We start from the raw sequence: 26,623 nt of genomic DNA, 5'->3' as shown, positions 1-26,623 counted from the left end.
AAAAAATCTTGGAATTTCAATACCTAAAGAACAAATGATATTTAATAAACAAAAATAGTTAAATTTAAATTTTAATCAATCAAAGCCATCTAGTGGTTTATTGACGCAGAAGTGTTGTTGGAAGCATCCTATCGGTGAGGCATGCGCCCAGTGTTGTCATAATGTGCAACTATACCCATTCCCTTTATTACACGCAACTTACAATACATTCTTTTCAGTGGTGCTAATATTTGTTTTTACCCTTTATTCCAATACATTTTTACACCATTTCTTGACAGTATACGTTTCAAATAATAAACGAATAGGCTAATTTCAATCCCAAGACATACCGCCTGTGAAATTTTATTCCTACATAAAATTCAAATTGACCATACGGCAACACGTCTAGTTTATTACTCCAGGTGGCAGTTGTAGACGGATTTTTTTAATACATATTGAATTATCGGAACCGCCTATTAAAGGCGGAATTAGGTCAGAACTTATAAAAGACAATAAGAGCCAAAAGCGGTCGAAATGCTGGAGTGATGACAAACACATGCCGCATGAGATACTTACCTAATAAAGCTTAATTCGTGATTGAAGCATTGATAGTAATTAACTAATAAAGTAATATCCAACACCTGACTGTGTATCACTGAATTAGTGGTAATTAAATGATTCATGAAATCCCAGATTGGCAAGAGACATATGAAAACATTTGAAAATTGTTTTTTTCCGGAATATAAATTCTTCATGTTTTATCTCAAACTAACGAGGAGCTGGCAACGCGGCATGCGCTTCAAGCTCTAGTGGAACACAAGACACAAGTAGTGTGGAATAGAAGCGGTGATATATTTTAGTTAGTGTAATTTTACGTAAATTCGACATCGCCCGATGCAAAATTAACGGTTAAATACGGTAAGTTTGAAAAATATCCCAGTAAATTGCTCCCTGATCGGATTGCCACGCATAACCATACCAGATTCCCGTACCAGCGAGTGCAAAAAATGAGTTATAAGAATAGTATTTGTTGAGCCATGACAGTGTAATTCAAGAGGATTCGGATAAATTTCACTCCAGTATTTCAAGCTCTTTGTGGACTGTATTTATAAACTTTGGAAGATCCAGAAGCCGCAGTTTTCCCGGAAAATGTACGTAAATACCGTATTCCAATGTGCTAATCAAGTTTTAGTTTGTAGCCTGCAGCATTTAACTCTCCCTTCCTGTTTTCTTTGCTGAAGTGTGATTCATTACATTCCTAGATAGCAGATTTTTCCAATTTGCTAGTTTAACGTGAAGATCACCTTAGAGGCATGTAAACACATGGTTTTGGCTCTTGTAGAAAGCTCTCTTTAGTTAACAATCCCACACAGCTTACCCACTCTTTGTGAATTTCAGGCACATATTTAGACACATGTAGCATTCACATTCAATTGCTTCTAGTATACTAAATTAGAGTTTATATCGAGTGATTTTTATTGTGTTTTATAGCAGTAGACACCCTGGCCAGGGAATCTGGCAACTGAGCTCAAAAAGTTACTTTAAAGTTAGAGTAGATAGGTATGGTCGGGTCTAACGATGTTTCAATTTAAAAAACTAAATTGAATGAGTCACAATGCTAAAGTGTTTTAGTTGTTATTTTTAGTATTTACCTTTTTCTTTCTCACTTGGAACCCTCGAAAAATTTTGAGACTAACATATAAGTGGCAGTTCTTGATATTCAAGAATTAGTCATATGGTTTAGATTTAACTACCTAGTTAATTTGTAATTTTCAAATATCAGTTGCATTTTTTGCTTGGTTCTTTGATAACCTTTATATTTTTATACACATATATTTTTGGTTTCATATTATTACATCAGTAGTACCTTTCATCTTTTTCTGCTTTACATACTATGTTACCATCATATTTAACACGTTTTGTGAGAGACCTGCTGTACTTAGTTTCCACAAACTTAATTCTACCACAAAGAACACCCACAAAGTTTTTATTACATATTTAAGATAAATTTTATAAATATATATCATTTGCACAAATCATAGTTTAATTTAGTTCCAGTTCAAACTTTTACAAAAGATGCTGCCGTAAAAATATAAATGGTGTCCCAACAATTAGATTGAATATTTTGATGACTTATTAGGTTTAAATAATTTTATACTAAAATATGCTTTCCTGGTGACATACTGGGTCTTGAAATGAAATCTTAATGTGTTTTCAGATATTCAAAGTGTGGGGTTAAATCATAATAGTAATAACAAATAAATTTTAATAAATTAAGAAATGGAGTTACATCAGATTTGCATATATCTACACACTTTGGGGGGGGGGGGGGGCTGAAATTTAACCAAAGCTTATTCCCCCGCTTAGTCACCACCTCAGAGAACTAGGACATATATAACAAATAGAAATAAAAGAGCAACCTATGTTGTACATTAAGATTGCATTGACAGCAGAGCTTCTTAAGTCTTCTTTTGGTGTTAAAGTACCGAACAATTAAGAAAATGCTTTGTACAATATCATACTTACGGTTTAAGAAATTAATGTTGACCACAGAATAGGTGTTATCATGTTGGTTTCATGCATATAGAGGAATTTCCAGTGGGGTAGTTACATCATGGTCTTCCTCAGGTGGTCAAAATAAAAAACAAAAAATAAACAATCGTAATTTATAGTTTGACATTTTTAGAATCTATTGATCAAAATTTCTGATTTGATTGCTTAAAATGTCTTGTGGCTCGTTGAAAAACGAGCAGCCCTCCTTTAAGGATGGACTGAAAGCTGGTCGGAAGGGTCAAGGCAGAATAGCCCCCAGTTTTCCCAGCACATTTACTTTAAGACCGCTGTAGCCGGATGCAGTAGAGTCCGTTCTCCATTAAGAGGGTTCGACTACAGGTGGTCTTCATATGAAATAAAAAAGTTGAGTTTTGTGGCACTTTTTCAAGTTGTATGTTCAAAATTATGTTCAGCCATACAACTACCTCTGTCTTATGACTTTTGCAGATAAACTGTCTTATATTTAGGAGGTTTCAAGATAATGTGGGACATTTTGTATCTAAAGTTTTTGTAGTTATTTTCTTAATTGTTACACTAATTACCAAAGGCAAGATATATATTGTTTTCAGGTCATTTGTGAACGTATTAGTCATTTATCACAAAATATATCACTGGTAATAACTGGAAACTGGTTCCCAAAATGGCTCTATAAAAACCCCCAATTATCCTCTTTTAAAAAAATTAATGCAATTAAGCTAGAATTAATTTATAGTCACAGAAGTAATTATTCTTCTTTTATATTCACTCAAAAACCTATTAGCTGGAAACTATCCCTTGACTCCAGAACACTGCATAAGACCCTAATTAGACGTAAACACGTAAACAAGAGGACTTGACTGTGTTAAGGAATTCCCACCAACCCATGTAACCGGAATGATTGACAGTCCTTAGCACCCATTTGTCAAAGCCTTCTTCTGGATCCAATCCCCAGAATGGCTGAGTTGAGAGCATAATTACACTTCATTTCATAGAACATAGCTAACTGTCAGCGACCATAATTATAATTAAAATTATATTCAGTGACAGTGTTAGAAGGGGTATCTTGAATGTGTATGCTTTTAACATTGTTCCTTGTTTCCTTCCTGCAGTGACTTTGTGTTGGAATTTGGAGGAAGCCTTCAAGGAATTGCGTGTCCAAAACTACGGTTTCATAGTTTGTTATTTTCACATCAGAACACATGCCCTCAGTGAGGCAGTATTGATTGATGGTCCTAACATTTTCATTTCTAATTAACTGTGAATATTTGTTTGTATTGCTTTTGTTTGTAGTAGGTATACGGAATTTGTTTTGGCAGTAAGCGAAGCATACTAATGTTCTTATTTCACTTTGTTTCAGAACACAAATAAGCATTCAATATGCGAGAGTACAAAATTGTTGTGTTAGGTTCCGGGGGCGTAGGTAAATCGGCATTAACGGTACAATTCGTACAAGGTATATTTGTAGAAAAATATGACCCTACGATAGAAGACAGTTATAGGAAACAAGTTGAAGTCGATGGTCAACAATGTATGTTGGAAATTCTAGATACCGCCGGAACTGTAAGTATTACTTAATTAAATTTTAATGTTCTATTTCATTCTCAACAGTCCTTTTTAAATTATTGAAATTTGCAGGAGTGAATTACCTTGTTTAATAATTAGAATATTTTAAGGAAATGTGGCCAAGCTTGTTACTCTTACCATTTCATGAAATTTGTAAAACCTTTAATAGGGATTTCGTGTATAAAATTAAAATGAACGCAAATAATTTTGATGAAAGGGGGAATTGAGTTCAGTGCATGTTTCCAGAGCTTAATTTTAACCTTTTCAATCTAAACTTTCTTATATTTCAATTTAAAAGGAAGAGATTGCTTCTGGCATTTAATTTGTATTTAGAATAAACGTAAATAGGCCCATTTTATGAAGGGAAAGCTTCTCCCATTGACCTAAAATTTTGCAGAAACAAACTCCTATAAATTTAGCTCTAGCTTGAAATATTTAGTTTCGATTCGAATATGCCTTTGCTGACTTAATATTATAATTTCAGGAACAATTTACTGCTATGAGGGATTTGTATATGAAAAATGGCCAGGGATTCGTTCTTGTGTACTCAATTACCGCCCAGTCAACATTTAACGATCTCCAGGATCTCAGAGAACAAATTCTCAGAGTGAAGGTAAAGTATCTTGTAGTAATTATTTTAATCATCAATTTGAATCATTTAAATTAAATGACTGTTCTGTCGTTTAATATGAATCATTTTTAAATTGGTTCTAAATTCATGTATGTATTTATGACGCATCATATGCGATAGGTTCGTTAAGTGTTGCCAACATTCGGTTTTATCAGCTATTCTAGCTAAAACCTAAAATTGTAACCGGATACCTAACATGTTTTTGAATGTCCCAAGTTGGCTTTACGTTACTTTGCATTTTACTTATAAAACCACACATTGCGAGGAGGTCACCTACTAATGTCTGAAAGCATTATGGTTTAATTGCCAGTTTGGTGTCTCTCATTTAGTTGGCCAAAGATACATTGAAATGAACTTGATTTTATTCATAATTCGAACGGGAATGTGGGTATTGAGGTAGTGATTGCGTAATTAACAGTAAACAACTTCTATCGCTTTTCTGATAAAGTTGCCATATTCCCAACGACTCAGTAGGTACCTTGTATTTTGAATACTACAAGCCTGCGTCATTATGATAATAAATGGGGTCCCGTTCTAATCTGCCGGGAAAAACTAATATATATCCGGGCGTGAATTGATTAAACGTTTTATCACTCCCAGTAGTCGCTTATTTGTTCAAGTTTGCTGCGATATTTTGTCAGCTATTCATTCTAGGTCTAGCGCTAGAACTGGTTCACTGAGCACTATTTTATTTGATGAAAGCGATCAAACCCGGAACAAGGAATAAAAACCGATTTATCGAATGTACCGAATTCTTCAGTCATTTAGCACAATTTGCATCGTACTACGCCACATAATTATTTATAACATTTTCTATTGTTCGTAATCGAGAACCACCTTATTGAGCGGCATATTTAACATTTTTACTTGGTCAAGGCAGAAGGCATGCTGGAATGATGAGACTTTCGTTTTGTTTTACATGATAGTATTAATGCACATAGAGAGTCTTCATCCGATAGTTTCGTGGAACAGCTCTTATTTAATAATGAGAAATCTTATTAGATCTTTGAGAGTTAAAAATCCTGTAATTAAATTTCAGAATTATCGTGTTTCACTCTGTTAACTTCAATTAACTAATTACATTCTTTTCCCTAATTACCCCGTCCACCTTCCGGATTTTTTTGATAAAAAGCCATCTCTAGTCAACCGGTTTATTATTGCCACAGCAAGGCTGTTTTTGTGTGAAGTTCGTTTCTAGTCAACATTTGTTTTATGCACATCCACGCGAGTTAGGAACCCGATTAATAATGGTCTACTTTCTATTGAAATTAAATTTCTTTTTTTTTTAAGTGAATAATATTCCCACCCAGGTTTTATGACACATACGTGTGTACATCCGAGCCAATACTTGGAACGCATACATTAAATCACCTTTCGTAGAACCGCCCTAATGAAAAATAATTCTAGAATGTATTTTTACCTCTTGGTAAATTAATGAGGGTGATGTTATCAAGTCGAGTTTTTAATATTTTTGGCGAGGTCGAAATTTTACTCTGCGACACATGATAATAAATTAGTTAAATTATTTAGCAAGAATTATGTGCTTTCAAGTGCTGAGAAGTTGCTATATGCACATATGCGTGTATATAGCCTTGACAAGCAGCTGTGCCAATAGATATTTTCCTTTTCAATTATAATAATTAACTGCAGTTATCAATGTACGTCAATGGGCAAATGAAATCTCTTTGCAACTTCTAAACCAGAAGCTGATTAGAATCGTTTTCCTGTTCATACTCCCTTTCTTTTCGACCATGTAGCGATTTATCTCCACAGAGTTAATCGAATGTACGCCAATCCAACCGTGTTATCATGCTATTTTGTAATACTACCAATTATAAAATGTCAGACTTCCCTTTTTTCGTTTCGTTTCAAATTATATCTTTTTGCGCATTAGAAATTTCATGATAATTGTCTGAAATTGCAAGATACTCTCTCATTTAAGACTGGAAGTTTTAAAGGATAGTATAGGATTAAGATCTCTTGATAACTAGGGGTAACTCAACAAAAAGTATTCATTTTATTTTGATTAGATTATGTATAAAACAATAATTTATAGCAGTAAATGGAAAATCGCAGGTAAGTGTTGTGTAATAAATCTTCATATTGTAACGGAATATTGTTAGACACAACACTAACGCAAATGCAGAACTGAAGTTGAAAATTTCATTTCAGTACTTCTAAAAGGCGTTCGTAGTTATTTAAAGAAAAATTGAATAAAAGATGACGAATATATCAGGTCTTCCTTTACCTGATATATTTGTCAAATTGAACATTTCCATGTATAGAGGCCGAAATATCAGTGAATGCATTTAAGACAGTCCATAACACATAAAAACAATAATTCAATTTAGCAAAATATTCACTATAAAGAGGTGTGCAAAGAAAAAACTCGTTCATTTAGCACCCGTTTTCAGTCGATTAAGTGGGCAATTGATTTTATTTATCGACGATTTGGCATTTATCCTAGTAAACTGTTTTCCCTTTTCTACACGATGATGAGCTATGAAAGAGCTCGTAGGGCATTATTGATTTTCGAGTTTATTGGATTTTCCGCTTTGTTTATTTGAAATTCCAGAGGTTTTAGTCCCATATTATGATTTTCCAGGATACAGATGATGTCCCGATGGTGTTAGTGGGAAACAAATGTGATTTGGAGGACGAGCGAGTTGTAGGCAAGGAGCAGGGGATCGCTCTCTCTCGCCAGTTCAACTGTGCCTTTATGGAAACTTCTGCCAAAGCAAAAATAAATGTTAATGATGTAAGTAATACATTCGAAGAAATATGTTTTATCAAAACTTTTGAATGTCAGTAAAACAGTTTTGGAAATGTGGGCAGAAAATAAAAGAAGTGTTTCTTTATTTCCAGATATTTTATGATCTAGTTCGACAAATTAATAAAAAGTCACCCGAGAAGAAAACAAACAAGAAAAAGAGGCAACTCTGTGCGCTCCTGTAAAATAAGATAATCTGGAACCAAAAAGTACATTATAAAAACTATTAAGACTCCAAAAGACTTTAAAGGGTGCAAATGTGTAGAAGCGTGAGGCAAGTGCGGACTCGCGGTACAACAAAATATTACAGTTAAGGTTTTTAAATTTAAAGGATAGCCCTATGTTAGTGTTCTTTTGAAATTTTTGCCGATTTTGTCCGTCGTTTTTCAAAAGTTGAGGTTGTTAAACATTTAGAGGCAATTTTAGTGATAGGGTATTTAAAATACTGCCAATTTGTGGTGTCAAATAGAAGTAGATCTTTGAAAGACTCGCGTCGAGTACCTCAGGTTTCGAAACACTACTACAGGACAATACATAAACCAGCAAAAAAAGGAAATCTTCGGTACTTGGTTCAAGTTGAGCTCCTTCGCCTACAAAGTTGCAGTTTGTCTGCCTGAAAATCTAGAATATTGCAGAGTTCACTCCGGGCTTTACTTAAATGAGTTTCACCACTGCTTATAAACAATAAAGTTTAGATTCAAAGTTAATTTTTTGTCACTGAGGCAGTGGCGTAACATTTCCAGTGTAGATTGTGACCTTCGCGTCATTGTGATAGTAATCCCCTTGGTGCTTTAACTAGCTGGTGTTCTTCATGATATGTATAATTTAGAATGTAAACGTTTCTCTCACTAGTTGTGTCTTTAATTTGTATCCAAATCGTATGAGAATCAAAGGTTTTATGTTAGAGGAATAGAAGTACTTTTAAACATAATGTGTTAAGTCTTCCAGTGATAACACTTGAAAAGTGTAGCGCTATATTTTTAACACGTGAGATGTGTAACACTAACTTTATACATTCTTTAAGCAGTGGTGTTAACATGGGGAGTTTATTTGACAATATAACGTTTCTAGTACAGTACTTTAGGTCATACCCATTAATTTTGTATATTTTGAATGCGGAATAGCGTACAGGGTGTAGGTGGAAAAAGTATTTAACAACATAGTATAAACCTTTCTCAATATGTTTAAACAAGTTAGGAGAAAAAAATGTACGATTACATTAAGCCACAGGGTGAAGATTCCGTTCAAGTGTGAGTTTATTTTTTTCATCTTTAAAGTTTAAAATGACCTTATTTAAAGAATTTCGATAAAGTTTTAAGTTCTTATTATATTCGCCCTGTACATAATATGTGTATTCATTATTTGTCCAAGTTCACTTAGATTTTAACCTCACAACATGCATACATACGTACATAATGTAGTTGAATGTTGTGTTTATTTTATGTATTTAGAACAGTTTTGAAATTTTATGTTACGAATATTTTCCAATTCAGTTTGTATAAATGAATCTGTCATTATTATTGCTTATTAAATATGAATATTTGAATATTTTGTTATTGAATGCTAACCAAAGTCCAATTCGGCGGATCCACTCTTTATATTTGTAATCTTAGACGAATGACATTACCGCGTTTTCAACATAACTCAATTAAGTAAGGTGTTACACTAATCAGTTTGCTCATTTGTATAAAATCAAAATTGCATCTTTAATTACACAAATAGCAGACGTACATTATTTGTCGAATAAGTAAATTATTTAGTGCGAGGACTATCACCAAAAAATACTAATTATCATTAATTGCTAAAGTAGATTGATTTGTAACGTTATTATTAAGATCGTGGTCATACATGTCAAAATTAGATTATTGCAACCACCCAATTCAATATTTCAAACTAATGGCGTTTTATTTCCTATATAAGCTTCGTCCCTGAAAAAAGCATTTTAGTGTGTAGAAGCTTGGATCACTATAAATATATGTGTAGAAAATTTTAAATGTTATTAAAATACGATAACTTTGATACGTAATAGTTGATGGTACAGGTATTTTCATGGTGAAGTAACTTAATCAAAACTGAACGGTTTTGTTACTATAAGCTATTTTTAAGTTTTGGAAACTTTATTTTGTTCATAACTTCTGTAAATTGTCATTTATGTAACGTTACCTATCTTATGTTTGACATGTTTTATCTTTTTAAGGCGAATTCAAGTATGCAATTTGATTTTTGTGCAAATTTTGACATTATAGCTACCCAACTTGCAAAAACAACATATTTTGATTCGCTTTGAAATATTTAAAATAGGAATATGAAAGTTATTTCGCTTGTCTTAAATACGAGAACTTTTTTTTAAAATCAAACTTCTATCGTATTTCACAGTAAACGCAGGAGCCAAGTCTGCGCGCCGGGTAATTGCGCAATCCCTTTACTATAACCTCTGCGATTGGTGGCTTCCGCGCATCGATCATAGCCGAGCTACGGCCAGTACAACATGACCGCTCGCTGCTCCTACTAAGTGTGAATTGCGAAGAGGGATCCGCTCCCTGCAAGCTTCGGAATTCCATCGCAAAGTGAGCAAGGTGTACGTTTGTGTGTGCCGGTATCTACCTGCCCCACATAGGAGAATTTTGGTTCCAAAATCGGTAAAAATCATGTTGATAAAATGAAGTTACCTTAAACAGCTTTTAAAAATCTCCGTTGTGAAGTTTTTGATGAGCGGAATAAGAAGTTTTGCTTTTAAACCTAAATAAATTAAAACAACTTTTAACAATTGAACACTAAAGACTATTTTTTTGTGCAAATGAATTATAAACTTCAATCCCTACCCTACATACTCGGAATGCATTCAACGCCTAAAAAAGAACCCTAGAATCTTTGTCTATTTCAATTGCTTCGTTTTCTTCAGCTTAGATTTCCTCTTTTAAATAGACCTTAAATACTATTGCGATAGAGATCATTGTTTCTGAAATTGCAGTCCTTAAATTTTGCCAAGTTGATTTGAAATTCACTGAGCAAAATTTTTGAAATTATTTTGAACTTATCAATTATATTAAGATCGATTCCAGTAATTTAAAGTGATGTCTTACAGTTTGCAAAAAATCTTTAGGTGTTTCCGTTATTTGAATTTCCATAATCTGTTTTTGGATGGACTGAGGGACTTTTTCGAGAGACTTCCATTTTAAATTATTTTTTAATGCTCTGCTCGACTCGTCCACATTTTTTTCTCTTCGGCGCTCCTTGCTTGCCTTTTTAGAATAGTTTGCAAGATAAGTGGAAGGAGAAGAAGATATTTTATATGTCAGCAGTATTTTGCTTCTCCTTGTTTAACCTGTTGGCGTTGGACTCTGTGGCATGTCCATTTTGATATTAACTCAAAGTTTTTCTGTCCGGTTCTGAGAAAGTGTCTAGAATATCTTCTAAATAATTGCACGTTCATGTAGATATATGGTCCAAATAGTCTTGAAATTTGATTTCGAAGAATTTCAGCAAGTGTAACAGATTCCTCATCATTATAGCAGCCTTTTTATGAAATTTGAAAAAGACTTATAACATTTTTACCTTATCTTCTAAACACTGACTGGTTTTGTTAGGATCGCAAATGGTTAGGTATATAATTTATACTTAGATCAAACATTTGTCATTATTCTTGCAGGGCAGTCCGCAGATTTTCCATTTTACATAAATTTATTCACATAATTTTTCATTAGGCGCGATTTCATGTTATTGCAAGCAGGCGCTAAAAGCTTGAACTTCATTCATTCTCACCATCAAAAGAAAGGAAGAGGTTAATAAATTTACACTATTTTCTCTAATGTTTGACTAACGATTTTACGTTTAAACCACAGAAATCTATATATATTATTTGTAATAAATGTTTGCACTAACTATAAAGCTTACCACGTACTGGTTGTAGCTCGACTATATTGACGCGCGACGCACAATCAGGTGGATGTTGAAGTAGACGGGCTGCGCTATAGTCCCACGCGCAGAATTAGCTCCTGCGTTCCTTTAAGGCACAATCGGGGATTAAAAGCAATAGCCCTCGTAGCATAGGAACTACTGCCAAATTTTTCAGTGCAGCAGTTTTTGTTTACTATATCTGGAGAATGATTATTAGTGGAAAGTTGAAAAAATCCACATATTATTTTTCGATATTCTCACCATACAGGGTGATTTCAACGTTGGGAAAATCGTTCCATCATCAAATAAAGCTTTAAAGTACCAATACTAATGGAAATACAGATTGTTGAAAATTGATAAATTTCTGCGAAATCGCCGAAGTTTGTAAAGTTGTTGAAAGCTACACAGGTCGTATGGTTTTCAATAAAAAAAAAGTACGTTCAGTGCCAGTAATGGCGCTAGTACCAGCACGTAATTTAATGTTGCTGAGGTATTTGTCTGTGGTTTTGTTAAAATGTTTATTTGTTTGAAGCGTTATTTGCGGATGATCTCCAACTTTGGAATTGCACTGTTTAACGGAAGATTTTAAAAACTCGTCTGCTTAATGTGTATTTTTTTAAGTTTCAAAGCCCTTGATTTTTGATTGGAAAAATTGTAAAATTTGCTGTAGGAGAATGATAAGCAAGAATTTTATGTTACCCATTCAGTAATTATACATTTAACTTAGATATGAGCGATATAACAGACGCACTCAAAACTATTACAGGTAGTATTCACATTATATTTAAAATGGTCCAAATCACTTACTCTGCAAGACTTCGAGCGAATTAAACGAAAAACTAAGAATCATATCCACAGCGAAACTATAATTTTCATGTATGCAACTAGCAGAGAAAATTGAAACTAGTTTAAGTTGCCTTTAATCATCCAGATGTAGCTGGTAGGCGAGACATGTCCTCGGTCGTTTTCTTTTGATAGTTATGAAATCATTGTTAAGAAACGACGATTATTTGTTTTCAGTTCCAAATCAGTCCTGATATCTTTGGTAAGTCAAAAGAACTGATGTTTTTGCGGATATAAAATCGTCTCCTAGGAACCCCATGAAATGTTACGGATCGGAATCCTTATTCTATTATATGTGATTTTCGATTGAATGTTCCACGGAAGGTAAGGAACGCATTTTTTAAGGTGTAAGGCGTTGTACTCTGAAATTGCAAGTCTAAAGAAAGCGGCCTTCATTCAAGTAACAATGGCGCCAAAATTATATTTTAATATCAACCATCAAATAGACATATTGTACCAATCGAATTGGGTCACGCCTGTTATTTTCACTTTTTGACAAAAACCCACTATTGGATTAGGCACCTCCTCCGAAACACTGTCACAATCATTTTTAATGCTATGAGTGACAACATGTTGTCTGAGGTCAAATTTAGTCATTTAACTTAGAGTTCCTGTAGCCTTTGCTTACTAGTCACCAATATTTTATATACATGACTGAAACCATCACCATTATTTCCTGTTAACATTCCGCAGATATTAAAGAAACATTGCTTGGACCATAATGGGCACTAGCGATAAATAAGTTTTCATTACAGTGAAAATATCAATGCTACCTGAGGGGTGTTCCCAAATGAATAAAACTTGTAGGTCTGCTATGGTGCGTTTTTCCCCGCAGGACATTTAATAATACACGTAAGTCCTCTGAATATGCTGCGTGTGTATCTCCATCGCGCAGCAATTGCTGCACGTAATTCCATTCGATCCAACGCGTTAATCTAATTCGCATTCGTAGAGTTGTTGATTTGGTCTGTTTTATTTACTTCTGTATGTGTATTCACTAAGGTCATTACAAGTGTCTGCAGTTTTTATAGATTATCGTGTTGCAGTGAGACACATCGATTTGCAATAAACGACAGAAGTTGCATCTTCTGGATAAAACAATTCTGAGTGTAATTTGAAATGTTGATAGATAACAAAATTTAACAAGCATGTAAAAGGCGCCCTATACTAAAATTTCTAAGCTGCAATAAGGTCTCTACTTTCGGTCCTCGAAGAAAACCCTACAGTAGGTGGTGGATGGCAAACATAGGGCGTTACCTAAGCCGTTTGTCATCCGACCGACTGACAACATATTAAAACATGATATGCCTCCAACAATGGAACACCTACTGGAGGTTTTTTGGCGATAGCTCTTTACTACTGCATATCTGGGATTAAAGATATACATTGATGCAGTTTGTTATAACGAATTTAACGCATTTAAAAGCTTTTAAATCCGATTTGCTGATGTATAAAGTGAACTGCTGCTACATTGTAATACTAAGTACTTCTGCACATGCCTTTTGCACAAACGAGGAGCGGTTCAAGTAAACTGAATACCTGCAATAAAATTAAAAGGCCGCTTATATACTGTTTAATCATTATGTTATACATAGTTAATATATTATATATTTTGTAAATCACTAAAATTTCTTAGAATATTCAATATTGAGTCAATGATGTTTCTTCCCAATATTAACTAATATAAAAAAATTGTATAAATACCTGAGACACTTCTTGTTTTTTATATACCTATATAAATGTATGTTACTGTATTCTAATATTGAAGCTAAATATAATTCAAAGTATTTAAATTTGGGTGTTCATGTCTGTTATTCATTTAGCGAAGAAGATATTAACGATATTTGGTTTTGTTCGTTTACAGACAGCTTCAGACCGATCTCTTTGCGCTGCGTTGCAGTGTTAAAATCATCTCTGCGGAGCACGGCGCGTTGCATTTAAACGTTAATCCGCACCGAAACGCGCCAAATGAAACGATTTTGCAACAAGACGGAACGCGGCCCGACAAGTTTCGGTACATCAAAGGAAAAATTATTTATGCGCTTTTATTTTGGACAGGTCGTAAATAGGTACATTGTCCGTGCGGTTTTGAATTGAGCGACCGTTCATTTTAATTAAAATATTGTGCGCGCGCGTGCGCGCCATCTGGAACAAATCACGGAATCATTTTTTTTCCCTTTAAGACGTTCCATGCTAGTCAGTGTCACTCTGCGCCGAACTGCGCATTTCAACGCGATGTTAAAGAGCGGCGCAGGTTGGCTCAGCGCGGTGCGCTCGGGCTGGACCCGCCCCCTTGTGCAGGGCCAAATTTAACAACGCGGCGCGATCGGTCTAGAGTTGCTTCTATACAGGGTTGTCCAACCAACTCCTTCATTAAAAGTTTATTAGGATCTAAAAGTGATGCGTACTTTTATAATATTTTCAGCTCCGCGTCACTTTCGGTTTAACCAGCAATAGCTGTCAACTTGGTCATTTCAAATGGGACCCCCGGTACATTATTTAATTTTTAGATTAACGATAAGGGCTAAATACTGAACATTATGCAGAAAATGTGTCTGGAATATTACTAAAAATGAAATCGTATACGGGGGGTTCCAGTTAATATAAGGAATGTGACAGCTATTCCTGCTTAAATCGGAAGTGACACCGTGTTGAAAATATTTAAAAAGAATAATACACGTCGAAGTTGACTCCAAATTTGTATCACTTTGAGGTCCTAATGAACTTTTAATGCACGGGCTGGGGAATGACCCTGTAGATGTCAGTTTCGGGCTGATTTATCTTCCTAGTGGGAAGGTTCACGGGAAAACTTAATTTAACCACCAAACGTTTTACTTTGCTGTTACGATTCCTACGGATGATACCTATACCTTTGATACGGTAGCAAGCAAAATTAAACTTAAATGGTACAAATGATTCCATATTTATTTTTACGTATTCCATGATCATTCATACAGTGTCCATTCGTTTCCTATGACTAAAAGAAAACAAAAATAAATATACCTATTTACTTACAGTATGTACCAAATCTACAGGATAAAGGTAAAATTATCTATACGCTATTATACAGAGTTTAATGTGAAGGATAGCGCAACTCACTGCTGGAAAAGTTAAATATAAGGCCTTACTATATCACTATAACGGGGCAGTGAGGTGCACTCTCGCAGTACACCTTTGAAGTAGGCAATTGGCTTATCTACTTCGAAAGTGAGAAAGTAAGTAGAAGTGAGTAATTTTTAAAGAAATTGTACATCAAGTATTACGATTTTTTTAATCTGTCCCTATGAATATACGTATATCCCACTCTCTTTGGATATTATTTAATGCTTTGCTATTATCAACTATCAACACTCCGAATGCATAGACTGTAAATGCGGTCAACACACAAATATGGCAGCGGGGCGAGGCAAGCTTGGCTGATGAATTTAGTCTTTCAACGAAATAATGTGCACACTATTTCAGTTCCTTTAATCATATTGTATTTAAGTTCTAATGGCAGCACTGACATTTTGTATCTCATACTACAGGAATTATGTTTTCCTTCGTAACGGTACCGCTTTTTCGTATAGGTTCCCTCTCATACTGTCGCTGAATACTTTAGATTTCACACATTTTTCAACTTCCAGGCGCTGATTTTTTCGTTTTTTTCGAGGGCGAAGACGACTCCTTAGGAGGGTTGTTAGCATTCGTTATTGCCTCCTCTAAATGTCTCTTGTATGTGCCTACTAATTCTGGGAGATCATAGGCTATTGCTATGTCTAGCCTGTTAATTGGACAACCTGGAAAAATAACTTGAGGACTTCCCTCTCAAAGAATTAATGGAACGTACCTCTGAAATAGGTGCATGTGGCGGAGAGCTGCTGGAACTCGTACAGAGGATTAAGCTTGAAGAAGTCTCGGTAAACCTCAGGATCGGGCAAGTCGTAACGGGAAATATTCGTCAGAGTCGAAAGTCCTTCGTAGATGTGATAATCCTGAGGATGATCAATGATTTCATTGGCGACTTGCTTCCTGTTCCCAAACACAGACTTGTGGTTGTAGTAAGTGGTCAGGTAACAGTCAACCATTTTCGCATGGTTTCTAACCCGAACCTAAAAATTATAAATGTGAGCTGCTCTGGCCCCACAAATTATCAGTTTTACCGCAAATCTCCGAGCGCTAGCAATCTTATTCTCAACACGTCTATCGACTGCAGACCTAAAATCCCGCAAGAATGCTCTTTCTTGAGCTTGGAGCAGTTTAACGGGGGCCCAAGGTTCGAACGGCCTGGACCACAGAGATGTGGTGTACATTGCGGGGGGCTGAGGAGAAGACATCAGAGGAGAAATGTTCCATATAAGTGCTCCTTGGACTCGCATTAGTTCTTCGGGTTTTACTTGGTCTGCTTTGTTTAGAACAATCCTTGTCTGCAAATTGCCGATGTAAAAAATGTAATTGAATGAAATGCGTCAACCTGATGCTCTCTTCCTTTCAGCTGATCTAAAATTGCTTCCGTTTCAGGTCCTACATCAAGTTTCGAAGGGTCGTATACCAAGAAAATTATATCAGCTCGATCAATGAACCACTGACAGGCATCGTTAAAGGGAAATAGTCTGGAAACCTGCTTCCTCACTTCCAATATCCCCGGGATTTCCACTATGTTTACTTTCTCCAGAAGCTTCGACGGGAGTTTCACTCCTCGAAGACGCTCCTCGAGACCTTGTCCGAATTTTTGAAGGCCGGAAAAGGTGAAGTCTGCGGCCAGTTCTGTACCGTCGATTATTTCTGGCTCCTCTCCATGCATCAGAATATTAAAATATGCAGGGGATGGTTCAGCACCTGTAAAATTTTTGGGTGGTTTAACCTGCAGAATGTCCCAACATAGTGCCAAATAATTCAACCTCATGTCTCAAAATATGGCGAAAACTCTATATCATAAATGTGTTTGGTTATTTTTATTTATCTTTTTATTCTTTTTTTTTCTGTTGAACCAGATCGTTTTTAGCACAAAATCAAAAACAAACCAATTTCCCATCAACAAACAAGTTTTTTCATTTTTTTTCTTACTATTTAGATGAGTTTGCATTGCATTTTTTACCAAATTTATATCTGTTTTTTTTTCAAAAACTAACCACCAGGTGTTGAATCGCAATGCAACAATGAATGTAGTTTTGGTTAAGTAGAAAAGAGTTTAGGTAATACCTGTATTATCCGTACCTGGAATAATATGTAAATTTCTTTACAGAGACTCAGAAAGCGCACAAAAAATTATAATAAAGTGCAAAATTTCGTTAATTTATCTTGAAAGGTTTCGAAAATATTAACAAAAAACCATCCGCAGGAACTAATCTTTTACACCCTGTATATCGAAACCTAAGCACCTTGCGATGTACGTTTATATACAGTTTTCGCCATATTTTGGCATCCAGAATACGTGGATGAATTTCTGACACCATCTTCAGAGACACCCTGAATATAAAAAATTGCTGCAAAATACCTACCTGTCCTTAAGGCCGTGTCATTATACTCATTATTCGTTAAATAGTTAATGATGGACGATTTGCCTCCGCTCCATGGACCCATAAATAAAATTAGGGGTTTGGAGAATATTTCTGCATCTCCAAAATGGCGATTACTCAAATCTCTGTATTTATACAAAACTTCTAGAGGCTTTATGGCGTTTTCATACAATCTCTTTAACTCTTTCAAAGTCTCCTCATAAACTCGATTTTGAACAATTTCCAATTTTGTCGACTCAGTATCTAGTTTCAGCAGATGTTCCACATGGTCCCTAGATCTTATCTCCAGAGGAATATCATCTAAGGACAGCTCTTCTACTAGAGCTTCACGATCTAAATATATATTTTTGTAATGGAGTCAAATGCCGTTTTACTACATACCTCTTTCTAAGGTTTCGTCATCTTCCTCTTGACTAAGGTTCTCCACTACAAGGGGTTTAACAAACATTTTTATTTCAGGCTTCTTATACTCCATTTTCTTTTCGATTTTTTTGGGTGTTGGTGCTGGTGTTGGAGGAGGGAGTGGAGGAGCCTGCTTAGGCTTTACAACTTCCTTTTTAGGTTCGACCTTCACAGTTTCCTGGACTTTAACCTTTAGAGGTGGCGGTACTTTTATTGGCGGTGGAAGCTCTTCCGCACTCTCTTCCTCATCTAACGCAAGTGAAAAGTCAAATCTTTGGTTGGTGACTTGGTAAACACTTACCATCTTTGCCTCCCGGAATACATCGTTTGTTGTAGCATTTATTAGGGCAGCATATTTCTCCTTTATCGCAGTCCTCATCTTCTCCACATCTTACCCCTTCTGTGCATGATACTTTATCAGGTGAAGGGCATCCACCTTCTGCAATCAACACGTTACCATTAATTCTGTTTATTTTTTGTGTAGCATTAAAGAATTAACTACCTTCTTCTTCGCTTTCTGCAGCTGCTACGGCTTCAGCGCTTTCGCCTTCTTTCTCATCTTCATCAGATTCTTCCTCATCTTCTTCAGATCCTGGAGTGCCTGTTACACACACTTTTCTGTAGCATTTGTTAGCGCAACATATCTCGCCATCTCCACAATGACGATTTTTAGTGCATTTGTCACCACCGCAGGGAACTTCTCCACGTTCTGGGCATCCTGTGTCTGAAATTGCAGTGATTCCTTGTTACCCTGATTTAAAAGTTCAGACATTTGAAACCTTTTGTTGTAGCACTAGGTGAGGCTGCAGATTTCTCTTCTTCCGGGGTAGTTTCTTCTTCACTTGATTCTTCGCCCTCCAAGTCTTCAGTAGTTGGGGTTCCAGGAGTGCAGCGTTTTCGGTAGCATTTGTTGGGACAGCAAATCTCGTTACTACCACAATGCTTATGTTTGCTGCATATGTCACCTTCAACACATGAGACTTCGCCTGGTGCGGGACAACCAGTATCTACAAAAAAGTTTATGTTTCATTTCTGAGACTCTTTTGAAAATATCAGTTCAAATAATAATACTGCATCCGTAGAAGCTCAATCTGGCCTTATCAGAATTATTGATGCAAGCAATTCTGAAGAGAAACTTTCTATTCAGAATATTCAATTTAAAAGGCCTGGGCAACGTACGTATTAACACTTAGAGTCGCAATTTTCGATGGTTATCATTAATATAACGCACTCATTAGTTAATGATCTATTTCTGCATACTTGTTTAGGTGCTTTATTAGCTACTTACCAGGTCTTGCGTCAGCAGCAGCAGAAGATTTTTCTGCACTTACTTGCTCTTCTTCAGAATCTTCGTCAGATTCTTCGGCAAGTTCTGCAGATGTTGCAGTTCCCGGAACGCATCTTCTTCTGTAACATTTGTTTGGGCAACATATAGTGCCTTCTACGCATTGCTTGTGTTTGCTGCACAGTTGTCCTTCAGTGCAAGACACTTCTGCAGGAGATGGACACCCTGTTTCTAAAAAAAAACATAATGAAGCTTTTTTAATTGAAGAGAATTTCAAGTTACCTGGAGACCCAGGAGCAGGTTTTTCTGCACTTTTCGCTTCTTCAGACTCCTCAGATTCAGACTCAGCATTAAGCTCGTCCTGAGAGACTGTGCCTTCAACGCAACGCCGTCTGTAACATCTGTTAGGACAACAGATTTGATTTTCCCCGCATTGTCTGTGTTTCGCACATAGTTCACCTTCAGTGCAGGACACTTTCTCAGGTGGGGGACAGCCACCTTCTGAAATAATAATTGTTCGTTTTAATTAGAATATTTAAGGCTAAATCGTAGGTAAATACCTTCAGCGCTTTCATCGGAAGATGGAGCTTTTTCTTGAGACTCATGATCATCATGCTTGCTTTTTACGGAAGCAGCTATAGGTTTTACTAACTCTTCATGGCTTTTTGCTCGAGGGGCTTCAGCGCTTTCCTGGTCGTCATTTTCAGGACTTTTGTCCTCATTTTCCTGATCTTCCACACTGGCCTCACCGGAGTTTTCATTACTCTCCTCATCCTCTTGACTGGCAGCAGTTTGCACTGGTACTATTTCAATTACAGGTGGTGGGGCTTCTCTTTTTATTATAGCTGGCTCAGATTCTTCGATTTGTTCCGGACTTTCTGTATCAGCTTCAGCTTTCTGTTGCTGCTGCTCTTCGACACTATCATCTTCTGCGCTTCCTTCATCCGGAGCTTCCACGTGTTCCGCTGATTTTTCTCTTGAATGTTCAGTCTTCGTTTCTTCATCGGATTCGGTTTTTTCATCGCTTTTATCTACTTCCTGTTAAGATATGAGAAAATTAAGTTAATAATGTCGAATTACGGAGTATAGACGACTAGGTGCGGATACCTTTTCGTCGGGCGTTTCACCTGAGTCGTGTTCAGTTTCATTATCCTCGCCACTCTAAAAATTCAATATTAAACTTTGGAATGTAGGTTAATTCGCAAACAGACCTCCTGAACAGCTGCCTGTTGCTTTTCGGCTGGTTCATTGCTTTGGTCATCTTCTTCACTAGCATCTGCTTCTCCATCCACTTCCTCCTGGTGGCTAGAGTCGTCGGTGATTTCTACAGTAGGAACATCTTCAGCATTTTCGTCTTGGTCTGAAGGTTCCTCTTGAGCATTTCCGGCCTCACCTGTCTCGAGCTCTTTGAGAGCTTTCTCGATGTAAGGCCGACAGTCGGTTTCGGATGGCCCGTCAGCGTTTTGGTCACCTTGCACGCCTAAAGTAACGTTTAACTAGCTTTTTCAAGTCGGCAATAAATCTGTATTGTTCCGCCTCTGGGCGCTCTTAAAATAACATAGTGAAAACCAGAAATTGGGACGTATATTTAAGCGATAAGAAATAGAATATTTCGCTGCTCCAATGCTAACGGATACGTCACTGTTGCTTAGATCCGAAGTTATACGGATCTATTATTTTTCTAAATTTTAAAAATAACTTATTTGCAACATTTTACAAATCGGTTCAAATCTGGGTAAACAGGTTGCCACTTAAAACTGTGATTTTGCATAAGAGTGAACCTCAAGAAGGGTCTCGTGAGAACTAGCCCCACATGGCGTCACCCATGTGGTCCACATCATATGGGATATTTTTTTACTTGGAAATATGAGTGAATTTTAACTTTGCCTTCGGGTCGTGCTTCACAAATAACAGGAAATGGTATACCGATTGAAAAATAAATTACTGTCTATAACTGTCAAATTGCATTTTTTTTTCAAAATTATTCAAAATCTACCATCAATTTTTCAAAATTTTGGAAAATATACAGAGAAATTTTTTTTAGGATTTCTTACTTTCTCAGGCAATTTTCGTTTTTTTTTTTAAATTCTTTTTTGCATTTCTACGTTTCAAAGGTATTCAAACTGGTCAGCAAGCTTCTAAGAATAACGATTTAGTTATACAGAGTGTAGCATGTTCCCTAGGAGGTATGTCAGAGAGCGCTAGTACTTCGCATAATAATAAACGAGTGCTGGAAGACTCCTGGTCGAAAACACGCCATTTTCCATATGCAGGGTGGCAAAGTATCACATTTTTTCTTTTCGTTTTTATAGTTTTGTTGTCGTTTAGATTAATCTTTATTTTAATAAATTTGATTAAACCGCACGATTAGCTCCAGACAGTCGACAACTGAGCCCCATGATCATTTCTGCTCCCCGCTCCCTTTATATTGTCAATTTGCATCGATAGATACTTTCTCAGATTCTATGAAAGCGTTCAACGACACGAAAATGTGACTAGAGACAAAAAGTTAAACAGTGAAAGAATGAATTTGGTATTAGAATTCATACAGTGTGTTTCGCAGAGAAGATGCTGAGAATAAAAGAGTACATGACCCAAAAAGATATAGCACTCTGTATATGACAAGCGACGACTTTCACGTTTTGCTATAGAGGTTCTTGAAAAAAATAGGCATACGAAATTTCAAAAAGTTAACTCAAGGCATACGTTAGGAAAACGCAAAATAAGAGAAAAATATGAAGGTTTGCCACTCTGTATATCCAGAATAGTGCGTTTTTGGTCACGGGGTCTATTAATATGTTTTTATTATTCTTCAGAATACTGCCGCCCCCCGAAAAATCTTCATGGCGATGCGCTAGAGCCCGTATATCTAATTCTGTGTCAATGAATTTTACATTTTCTTTAAAAAATGTATTTATTACAACCTTAACTAATGAATACACGTTCAAACAATCACTTCGATATACTACATAATATGCCGATATACAATAATTATTCTTACAAGACTGCTGACCGATTTAAATACATCGGAAATGAAGAAATACAAAAAAAATTCATGAAAGTTGTCCCGGAAAATTAGTCTTTTGTAACATTTCAAAATTTTGAGAAACAATGGCAGATTTTGAAAATTTTTGAAAATTTTTGAAAAAATCTGCAATTTGACAGTTAGAGACAGTCGTTTGTTTTTCGATGTCTGCGTTGTTTCTCGTCTTTTCTGGGGCACAACCGTGGGGCAAAGTTGAAATTTATCCAAATTCAGGAGCGAAAAATGATGCTGTCTTTATAGATGGCATTGCGCGTGTAGGTGAGGAGGACTTTGCAGATCGTTGTCTAATCCTCGAATTAGAATGCTTTGTGCATTTTCTTAGTTTAAATGATAATGGAACTCCACACAAGTTGAACTAACCTTTCGTTGGTGGTATGCATCGTTTCGTATAACACGCGTTCGCACAACATTTCTCATTACTCTGACAATCTCCATCTTCATTGCATTTTACTCCACTCGTACATGAGACTTGATCGGGTGTCGGACAGTCAGTGGTTTCTACAAAAGAAGACCTTAATTAAGGCGCAATGAATTGCCGACTTGACTTATCATTTGATAAAAGAGGAACTTATGATTAACATGCTGTGGTATACGTTTTTGGAGAGCGTGGCCAAATTCCTAATGAGTTGGTCCATTCACGATGGTGAATCATCAATTTAAAAAGAGTATAGCAAACCAAACGTATTTGTGCTTGGATATTGAGTCAATTTAGATTTTCAGATTTCATTCAAAATGCAACTGAAAATCAGCAGTGAAACGTCCTTGCGTTGGGGGCACATCTCAATGTAAAATCATCAATGTTTTACTCATTCAAATTTGAGGAGGGTTAGCATTGGCATTTTGCATATGATAAGCTAAGTGGTTACATGCAAATGGCAACAATAAAAATGCCTACCTACATCATATACGGTGCGGTTCCAAGGTAGAAAAACCATAGCTTGTAATTATTTACATAACGATCGAAGAAAGTAACACTTAACCCATGAGAGTGGAACGTTGCGCGCAAGTCACAAGCCAAAGCGAGGCTCAAGGGAGTGCATCAAAAAATCTCTGGGGAGTCAAGTACACTATTTTCCCATGACCCTGGAGATCATATTGTTACAAATCTGCGCATGACCACTTTCACAATGGTTTATGAGGCGATGGTTCTGACATTTCTAACTTTTATTATTGTTTTTGAAACTAACATCTTTAATCTATTTTGGAAACACGCGTTATGTAGCTAAGTTATTGGCAGAAACATATTTTGGCTAACTGACTAGCACAATAGTATATCACTATATAATAATGCTTTTAGCCGACGTATTTCATTACGCTTTGTCTATCATTCATTTATTTTTTTAACACACTCGTGTGTTAGCATTCGGTCTCGCCACTGCCATCGCTAAAGCAGAATCTTTAACCAAGATTAAAAATAGTTAAATAGCACAGATTTATGAAGTTTGGTGTTCCCAATGGATCTTCCTACTAGGACTGTCGAGCAAGCGTTGTCACCTATTACACTTTCTCCCTAGATTCCACATATTTTAATTTTCGATGGGATAACCATATGAATGCGATGTTATGTTATAATTTTATAGACGATTCTCGGCAAATATTTTATAATTAAGAAAAAATTATATTGATATTTTTAACATTTTTACTAGCTTCACACAGAATTATGAAAAAAATGTCAAACCACACCACTTTTATGTTTTTAAAATTTGCAATTTTTGAATTTGGCCTATGCCACATCGTTGGCGAGATACAATCCTGAAAGTGTTAGAAACGGTAAAAGTTAACGTCCGAGTACTTCATTAACTTGTGAATGTACATACGGGACTTACTTGACAGAAAAATGCATAAAATTGCCCAGAAAGTAAAGGAAAATACGGCATTGCGGCAACAACATTTAAAATAAATATGCTCTGGGATCCAACTGCGGATGCGCACAATGACCTAATTGTCTAGTATACCGAATTTTATGAATACGCTTCTGCATGAAGACTTAAATCATTTCCAACTTTTTGAATGCGTCTGCATGTTTGTGAATTTCAATATCAAACAATATATTGAGAATTCCAAGCTGATTTTCAAAGTCGAATGCGGTACAGAGCAATGCGCTTGAAAACATCACGCGAGATGGCGCCTCTATATTTTTGAACTTCTACCTGTAATCTTTTGACCTATAAGCAAATTTCGTTTCGATCTAGCAGGTATTTTTTTTAAACAAAATGCAATACCGCTCCATTGGTGCTTTTTGTTTTTGCGTAAATTATAATAATTGAGAAGAATAAAATGCCACCATTTTGCATTTAAATGATGGACAGCCTCACAAGCGAATGTTCTCTGAAAACTAAATATTGACGTTACTGTAGTCAAGTTTTGCATCGTGGGCTGGCAAATTCAAACACACTGCATGCCTAATGTCGTATAGGTATCTGACAAAATACCATGCGTTCCATAAGAAATTTTACGCCTGGTTGCATCTGAACTCGTATTTCTTAGCAATGTCCGGTTAAATTTAAAGCACAAATGTATCCAGAGCGGCAAATTAGATAATATATGGCGTCTTCCAGTATCAACTTCAAACAATATCGAAATTTCAATGGTTTTTCAACTTACTAATCCATTGGCAAAACTCCATAAAAACAGCTGTTAATTTTATATATTGGAAGAATTATAGCACCAAGCGGTATTTTTAGAATAGATTCACCTAAAATTATTCTGTATTTTGTCGAACAATTTGTGCGATTTGTTAATGACCCAGTTCTAACTGGTTTTCTAGCATGTCAGGTGCGCAAGGGCCCTTGATGAGCCTGGCTTTGGCAACTACCTTGCGTCCTAAGAGAAAAAAAATCTTCACCTGCGATAACTACCTACGACAACTTTCCCTGAGGCACATTTCCGCAAGTTAAAGTTAACATTAAAGCAAGCAATATAACCACCTGAAAAGTAATATTTGGCTGAAAAGCCAATTACATAATGCTAGAAACATTAGTGAAAATTGACCTTGAATGTGAGATAGATATATACGATTAAAACAAGGGTATATAGGAAAATGCTCGAGTCAAATTCTAAATCTGTAACAGGTCTAGAGTATCTGGCGTGTTGCCTGTAACTGAAAAACGGTGGGCCTCTCAAGCTTATTTGGTCCAAAAGCCATTTGATACCATTTTCCAGATTTCACTTCTACCACAATTATTTTTTAAGTTGTTTTCAAGCCTGGGCCTCTAGCTAGAGATGGTTAGCCTAGTTAGAAGTTAGTTCTTAATGTGCGCAAGTTTCAGATGCGAGCGGGGTTGTTCGAGCCTGAGAAGGGATGAAATGTTAGTTTGTTAAAAGATAGGACAAAACCAAATAATTATTAATAGCAAAATACAGTTTATTTGTAGCAAATTTTATTATTAGAAACCTGCCGATCCAAAAATAACATAATGTCATATAATAGCACCATGAAAAAGTGACGGCGACAATCTATTACATAATTCGGATTTTTCGAATACACTATCGGCACAGGACATTTTGGATAATGGGGCACGAGTTTCACTAAAAGCACTGATACTTAGGGACCCATCGCGGTTCCCTCGCGGCCTAAGCCCCCGAAGTGACCGCGCGCGGGCGCAAAATTAAACCAATTTCTGGAAACGTACCCTGCAAGGTGGCAGCTATTAGGGCGAATCCAAGAAGCAGCAAAAACCATGAGGACCTGGGGTAGACCTCCATGGTTTTCTTCTTACCACACCACTCACATATAAGTCCCGCACTGACGACTACTACGTCCAGGTTACGGTGGACTATGGCATTGGGACGCGTCGCGACGCCCGTGCCTCGCCAGTGGCGCCACACCCGTTTTTACCTGTCACATAAGATATTAATTTCAAAACTTCTAGAACCAGCGTATTCCTCAACGACCACCTCAAAACCAGTAAAAAATTTCTATTTGATAAAAGCTAGATTATATGGCGATTGGCTAAAAATTAGGTATAGATACTATTATAAATCTCTGAAAGTTGGGAGTGAGGGCTCCAGCTTTATGCTCATCGTCAATTGATTTGTACAGATTTTCTGAATAGTCCTCAAATGAAGAAACCCGCCGTCAGGAAGCGATGATTGGAATGCTCAATTTTGCTTTAAAAAATGGTGACGCAGTTTATCACCTACGAGATCGTTTGGATTTTTAGTTTTGATTTTTTCA

The 26,623-nt window shown here is 36.2% G+C and overlaps 2 protein-coding genes across 6 annotated transcripts; one reads left to right on the top strand and one right to left on the bottom strand.

Annotated features, from left to right (window-relative positions):
• Window positions 1–758: 758 nt before the first annotated feature.
• On the top strand, window positions 759–9,021 carry Rap1 (RAS oncogene family member Rap1). Of its 3 annotated transcripts, XM_066299463.1 has the most exons (6): window positions 759–897; window positions 962–1,130; window positions 3,869–4,071; window positions 4,559–4,687; window positions 7,311–7,463; window positions 7,571–9,021. In XM_066299463.1, exons 3-6 carry the CDS (start codon window positions 3,889–3,891, stop codon window positions 7,658–7,660), a joined length of 555 nt encoding a protein of 184 aa, XP_066155560.1. In that variant the 5' UTR covers window positions 759–897; window positions 962–1,130; window positions 3,869–3,888; the 3' UTR covers window positions 7,661–9,021. The 3 variants fall into 3 exon arrangements, with proteins under 3 accessions (XP_066155560.1, XP_066155561.1, XP_066155562.1); XM_066299464.1 differs by lacking the exon at window positions 962–1,130 and having other exon boundaries at window positions 773–897; XM_066299465.1 differs by lacking the exons at window positions 759–897; window positions 962–1,130 and adding an exon at window positions 1,159–1,290.
• Window positions 9,022–15,122: 6,101 nt separating this feature from the next.
• LOC136348554 (uncharacterized) lies at window positions 15,123–26,235 on the bottom strand. 3 transcript variants are annotated; one of them, XM_066299460.1, is made up of 16 exons: window positions 26,079–26,235; window positions 22,807–22,944; window positions 20,612–20,880; window positions 20,508–20,561; window positions 19,961–20,438; window positions 19,683–19,901; window positions 19,404–19,631; window positions 18,895–19,122; window positions 18,618–18,839; window positions 18,417–18,554; window positions 18,095–18,364; window positions 17,696–18,046; window positions 16,669–17,033; window positions 16,358–16,621; window positions 16,045–16,306; window positions 15,123–15,994 (listed from the first exon to the last, which is right to left on the bottom strand). In XM_066299460.1, exons 1-16 carry the CDS (start codon window positions 26,149–26,151, stop codon window positions 15,831–15,833), a joined length of 3,723 nt encoding a protein of 1,240 aa, XP_066155557.1. In that variant the 5' UTR covers window positions 26,152–26,235; the 3' UTR covers window positions 15,123–15,830. The 3 variants fall into 3 exon arrangements, with proteins under 3 accessions (XP_066155557.1, XP_066155558.1, XP_066155559.1); XM_066299461.1 differs by having other exon boundaries at window positions 18,417–18,551; XM_066299462.1 differs by lacking the exon at window positions 20,508–20,561.
• Between the last annotated feature and the right edge of the window lie 388 nt (window positions 26,236–26,623).

The sequence above is a fragment of the Euwallacea fornicatus genome, chromosome 33, assembly GCF_040115645.1.
Source record: "Euwallacea fornicatus isolate EFF26 chromosome 33, ASM4011564v1, whole genome shotgun sequence".
Taxonomy (NCBI): Eukaryota; Metazoa; Arthropoda; class Insecta; order Coleoptera; family Curculionidae; genus Euwallacea; species Euwallacea fornicatus.
Note: the sequence above shows the minus strand (reverse complement) of the source record. Positions and strands in the feature narration are given on the sequence as shown.